The sequence below is a fragment of the Salvelinus namaycush genome, chromosome 20, assembly GCF_016432855.1.
Source record: "Salvelinus namaycush isolate Seneca chromosome 20, SaNama_1.0, whole genome shotgun sequence".
NCBI classification, from domain to species: Eukaryota; Metazoa; Chordata; class Actinopteri; order Salmoniformes; family Salmonidae; genus Salvelinus; species Salvelinus namaycush.
Genome location: NC_052326.1, coordinates 41,680,654 through 41,686,653, shown reverse-complemented (window position 1 = coordinate 41,686,653; position 6,000 = coordinate 41,680,654). Strand labels below are relative to the sequence as shown.

At 44.8% G+C, this 6,000-nt stretch overlaps 1 protein-coding gene across 1 annotated transcript in view; it reads left to right on the top strand.

Moving 5' to 3' along the window:
• The first annotated feature begins 365 nt into the window (after positions 1–365).
• Positions 366–6,000, top strand: part of LOC120064829 (protein bassoon-like) — a 134,008-nt gene continuing 128,373 nt past the window's right edge. The window contains exons 1-2 of the mRNA XM_039015426.1: positions 366–700; positions 3,201–3,576. Of these exons, the coding sequence (XP_038871354.1) occupies positions 366–700; positions 3,201–3,576 (711 nt within the window). The remainder of the gene's footprint in view (positions 701–3,200; positions 3,577–6,000) is intronic.

The following is a 6,000-nucleotide window of genomic DNA, read 5'->3' as shown; positions in this document are numbered from 1 at the left end:
CCGGAGCTTCCGGCGACGGTCCCCAGTCTGGAGCTTCCGGCGACGGTCCCCAGTCCGGAGCTTCCGGCGCCGTTTCACAGTCCTGAGCCTCCTAAGACGGTCCGGAACCTCCTGAGACGGTCCACGGTCCGGAACCTCCAGCTCCATGGCCGAAGCCTTCCCCTGCGTCGATGCCCAGTCTAAGCACGGCGTCCAGTCCAGCTCCAAGGCCAGAGTCTTCTTCTGCGTTGGTGCCCAGTCCAGGCACAATGTCCAGTCCCGCTCCATGGCGGGAGCCTTCCCCTGCGCCGATGCCCAGTCCAGGCATGGCGTCCAGTCCAGCTCCAAGGCCGGAGCATTCTCCTGCTCTGGTGCTCAGTCCAGATATGGCGTCCAGTCCTGCTCCATGGCAGGAGCCTTCCTCTGCACTGATGTTCAGTCCAGATCTGGTGTCCAGTCCCGCTCCATGGCAGGAGCCTTCCTTGACACCGAGGTCCAGTCCAGGCACAGTGTTCAGCCAGGATCCATGGCTGGATCCACGAGATGAGTGGGTTCTTCGGCCCGCACCAGAGCTGCCACCAAAGCTGGCGGATCCACAAGCTGAGCGGGTTGTTTGTCCCTCACCAGAGCCACCCCTGATGCAGCGGATCCGCAGGATGAGCGGTTTCTTTGTCCCGCACCAGAGCCGCCTCCGATGCTGGCGGATCCGCGGGATGAGAGGGTTCTTCTAGAGAACCATTGTTTCTCTATGGTGAAGTAGGTCAGGGCGTGACTGGGGGTTATTCTAGTTTATTATTTCTACGTGGGGTTCTAGGTTATTATTTCTATGTTGGTGATTTGTATGATTCCCAATTAGAGGCAGCTGGTAATCGTTGTCTCTAATTGGGGATCATATTTAAGTAGCATTCTTTCCACCTGTGTTTTATGGGATATTGTTTTGAGTTAGTGCACGTAGCAGCTCTGTAGTCACGGTTCGTTGTTAGTTTATTGTTTATTTGTTTTTGTCTTTGCTATGTTTCACTTCATAAATTAAATTATGTGGAACTCAACATCCGCTGCGCCTTGGTCCGATCATTATTCCAGCGAACGTGACAGCAGTGTAGCCCAAAGATATTGTTTTTGTTGTGTTGAACTTGACAGTAACACGTATGTGTGTGTGAGTGAGGGGGGATTATTTAATTTTTTACTCAGTGAACATTATTTTTGCAGACATGTAGCCTTTTGCACTTGATCGATGTCTACTATAGTGGCCACTAAAATAGAGCAAAAGTAGAATGCCTGTTTGTTTCATTCGGTTTCTACTTTAAGATGTTTTTTTCCCAAGTGCAATATTTAGATGTGTGTGGTCACAAGCGTTCTATTATAAAGGCTGGCATGGCTAACTGCAATATTAGTGTATTGTTTTTTCTCTGGACTTGAGTGTCATTTGCAGTAAAGTCTAGGCAACAAATAACATTGGATTGCTTTCTTTGCATTTTTTTAGCTGTGAGTGTCACGATCGACGTTGGAAGCATACTCGAACCAAAGCGCAGCGTGATCTGGGTTCCACATATTTATTGTAGTGAAACGCACAAAACAATAACGAACAAACGAAACGTGACTTTATGGAGTGCTCACAGGCAACAACACAAAAACAAGATCCCACAAAACACAGTGGGGAAATGGCTGCCTAAATATGATCCCCAATCAGAGACAACGACAAACAGCTGCCTCTGATTGGGAACCATACCAGGCCAACATAGAAAAAAACAACCTAGATTACCCACCCTAGTCACACCCCGACCTAACCAACATAGAGAATAAAAAGGCTCTCTATGGTCAGGGCGTGACAGTGAGTTAGGTTCACATTAACCACTTTTTATTTTACACACAGAGACTGATAATGTAGATCATAGTCTTTGTTGTTTAATTAGTTAAAAACCTGCATTTCCTCCTAGCAAGGATGTTTTGCATGTTTCAGTGCAACAAAAAAAGAAGTGTCACCTTTTTGGGCCCTCACCAGTTTGCATCCTAAACCTTGCGTAGGCGGCAGACACTACCATATGAACTGAACCCAGACCACTACCATGTCTATTCCATATGAACTGAACACAGACCACTACCATGTCTATTCCATATGAACTGAACACAGACCACTACCATGTCTATTCCATATGAACTGAACACAGACCACTACCATGTCTATTCCATATGAACTGAACACAGACCACTACCATGTCTATTCCATATGAACTGAACACAGACCACTACAGGTATGCATGCTCAGCTCAGCTCTTCAGTGCACAGCGGACAGCGGGGTTGGAAAGTTGTGTGTACGTGTGTGATTGAGAGGGCGAGTGTTTCTTTAGTTGCCTACTGCCTCCTCCAGAGTAACTTTACTGTGAGGAAACTGTCTGTGTCAAATAGAACTTTATTCCCTATATAGGGCCCTGGTCAAAAGTAGTGCACTATATAGGGAATAGGGTGCCATTTGACACAGCCTATGTCTTTTCCACTGCCAGGGGTCAGAAGGCTGAAAGTGTGGGTGAGGAGGAGGAAGAAGTGAAACAGAAAGGAAGAAAAATTCTCAGCTCTTTGAAAATCCTGTTCTATCCTTATCTCACCAAGATAAAACCGTTTATGTTTCCAACTCACCCACTCTTCTTTTTTGATGTACCCATATTGGCATTGGGCAAAGCAAATGTTCCACTTGTAAACCCTTTCATTCAAGATTCATCGCCATACATGGTTGTGTATTTGTGCTTGAGGCATATACTGCTCTACCAAGCAAAAAGTCAGTAACTGCTCATAGCATGGAACTGAGAAATATGGCTTTTATTTACCTTGGTTTCACAGTAACTTTATGCAGTTACTGCTAAACATGACCCCCATTTTCTCCAAAACACAACACAATAGAGGCAGGATACTTGTCCACATGATTAAGCATGTATTTAATGTGACAAAAATGACATTAACTAATTTTCGACCAAATGAGCAGTTACTGTCTTTTTGCTCTGTAGGGCAGTATAGTTGGATCTACACAACCGATGTCGTGTGATGTGGTTTCATCTTGACATTAGACTACTTTAGAGGTCTGAAAACATCTGACAAAACTTTGATTTGAAAGTGCATTGTCCTATTTGTGAAGCTCTGCTTCAAAGCCCCGGCCTTAAAGCCATGCTATTCTGAGATGTAACACAACATCCTCTCACAAGAGTCTAACACGTATCTGTCATCCACAGCGTCTCTGGAAGACCCCCCCAGCCAGACCCTGGGTCCAGCCCCAAGGCGGGGGTCCAGACTGGGCCTGGTACAGGGGACCGCCTGGCATCCAAGGGGGAGCAGCAGGGCCACGCCGCCCGTAAGAATCTCCAGGTGGACGTGGGTAGTAGCAGGATGGGACGTTCCCCGTCGGTGTCCCCCGCCATCACCCCCACCTCCCCCTACTCTGTGCCCCAGATCGCCCCCATGCCCAGCAGCAAGCTGTGCCCCGTCTGTAAGACAGCTGACCTGACGGGCACCACGGAGGACAACCAGCCAAACTGCAGCACCTGCACCCAGTGCCGATCCACGGTGTGCAACCAGTGTGGCTTCAACCCCAACCCGCACCTCACCGAGGTAGGAACAAACAGTGGATCATGTGCTACTTTGCCTATTGATGATTTTGTTTGTTTATACAGTGTCCATATTAGGACATCTTCAGTTTTCTTTCTGAGACTGAATCAGCTCCCACTGATACAAAGGCTGTCCTAATATGGACACTGTATGTATATCAGTATATTTGACATTGTATGATACGTTTGAACTGTTTAGGACATCAGGAACAGAGAATGTGGTTAGGTTTATACAATGTGGTCAGGGTCATAGAATGTGGTTTGTATTTGTTATGGATCCCCATTAGTTACTCTTCCTGGGGTCCAGCAAAATGAAGGCAGTTATAACCTTTTATAAACACTACAATACATTTCACAACAGATTTCACAACACATTAAGTGTGTGCCCTCAGGCCACTACTCTACTACCACATATCTACAACACAAAATCCATGTGTACATGTGTGTATAGTGTGTATGTTATTGTGTGTGTGTGTGTACTGTATATGCGTGTGTCTGTGCCTGTGTGTGTGTGTCTTTTCACAGTCGCCCGGCGGTGTATTTTTATCAGTTTTATGAAAAACTGAGTTTTTATAGGTATTTGGCTAAGGTTTATGTGAACTTCTGACTTCAACTGTATATTTGTTGTTTATACAGTTGAAGTTGGAAGTTTACATACACCTTAGCCAAATACATTTTAACTCAGTTTTTCACAATTCCTGACATTTAATCATAGTAAAAATTCCCTGTTTTAGGTCAGTTAGGATCACCACTTTATTTTAAGAATGTGAAATGTCAGAATAATAGTAGAGAATGATTTATTTCAGCTTTTATTTATTTCATCACATTCCCAGTGGGTCAGAAGTTTACATACACTCAATTAGTATTTGGTAGCATTGCCTTTAAATTGTTCAACTTTGGTCAAACGTTTCGGGTAGCCTTCCACAAGCTTCCCACAATAAGTTGGGTGCATTTTGGCCCATTCCTCTGACAGTGCTGGTGTAACTGTGTCAGGTTTGTAGATCCCCTTGCTCGCACACGCCTTTTCAGTTCTGCTCACAGATTTTCTATAGGATTGAGGTCAGGGCTTTGTGATGGCCACTCCAATACCTTGACTTTGTTGTCCTTAAGCCATTTTGCCACAACTTTGGAAGTATGCTTGGGGTTATTGTCCATTTGGAAGACCCATTTGCGACCAAGCTTTAACTTCCTGACTGATGTCTTGAGATGTTGCTTCAATATATCCACATAATTTTCCTCCCTCATGATGCCATCTATTTTGTGAAGTTCACCATTCCCTCTTGCAGCAAAGTACCTCCACAACATGATGCTGCCACCCCGTGCTTCACGGTTGGGATGGTGTTCTTCGGCTTTCCTCCAAACATAATGATGGTCATTATGGCCAAACAGTTCTATTTTTGTTTCATCAGACCAGAGGACATTTCTCCAAAAAGTACAATCTTTGTCCCAATGTGCAGTTGCAAACCGTAGTCTGGCTTTTTATTGGCGGTTTTGGAGCAGTGGCTTCCTCCTTGCTGAGCGGCCTTTCAGGTTATGTCGATATAGGATTCGTTTTACTGTGGATATAGATACTTAAAAAAAAAAAGTTTTACCCCCCTTTTCGTGGTGTACAATTGTTAGTAGTTACTGTCTTGTCTCATCGCTACAACTCCCGTACGGGCTCGGGAGAGACGAAGGTCGAGAGCCATGCGTCCTCCGAAACAGAGTCCAGAGTCTCTGGTGGCACAGCTAGCACTGCGATGCAGTGCCTTAGACCACTGCGCCACCCGGGAGGCCCCTGGATATAGATACTTTTGTACCTGTTTCCTCCAGCATCTTCACAAGGTCCTTTACTGTTGTTCTGGGATTGATTTGCACTGCGTGGTCCCATGGTGTTTATACTTGCATACTATTGTTTGTACAGATGAACGTTGTACCTTCAGGCGTTTGAAAATTGCTCCCGAGGATGAACCAGACTTTTCTGAGATTTTCCCATGATGTCAAGCAAAGAGGCACTGAGTTTGAAAGTAGGCCTTGAAATACATCCACAGGTACACCTCCAATTGACTCAAATGATGTCAATTAGCCTATCAGAAGCTTCTAAAGCCATGACATCAAATTGTGGATTTTTCCAAGCTGTTTAAAGGCACAGTCAACTTAGTGTATGTAAACTTCTGACCCACTGGAATTGTGATACAGTGAATTATAAGTGAAATAATCTGTCTGTAAACAATTGTTGGAAAAATGACTTGTGTCATGCACAAAGTAGATGTCCTAACTGACTTGCCAAACTATAGTTTGTTAACAAGAAATTTGTGGAGTGGTTGAAAAACAAGTTTTAATGACTCCAACCTAAGTGTATGTAAACTTCCGACTTCAACTGTACATACGTATGGAGAGTACCAAAATAATAATCTAATGCCTGTTTTTTCGCAGCAAAATCTGCAGA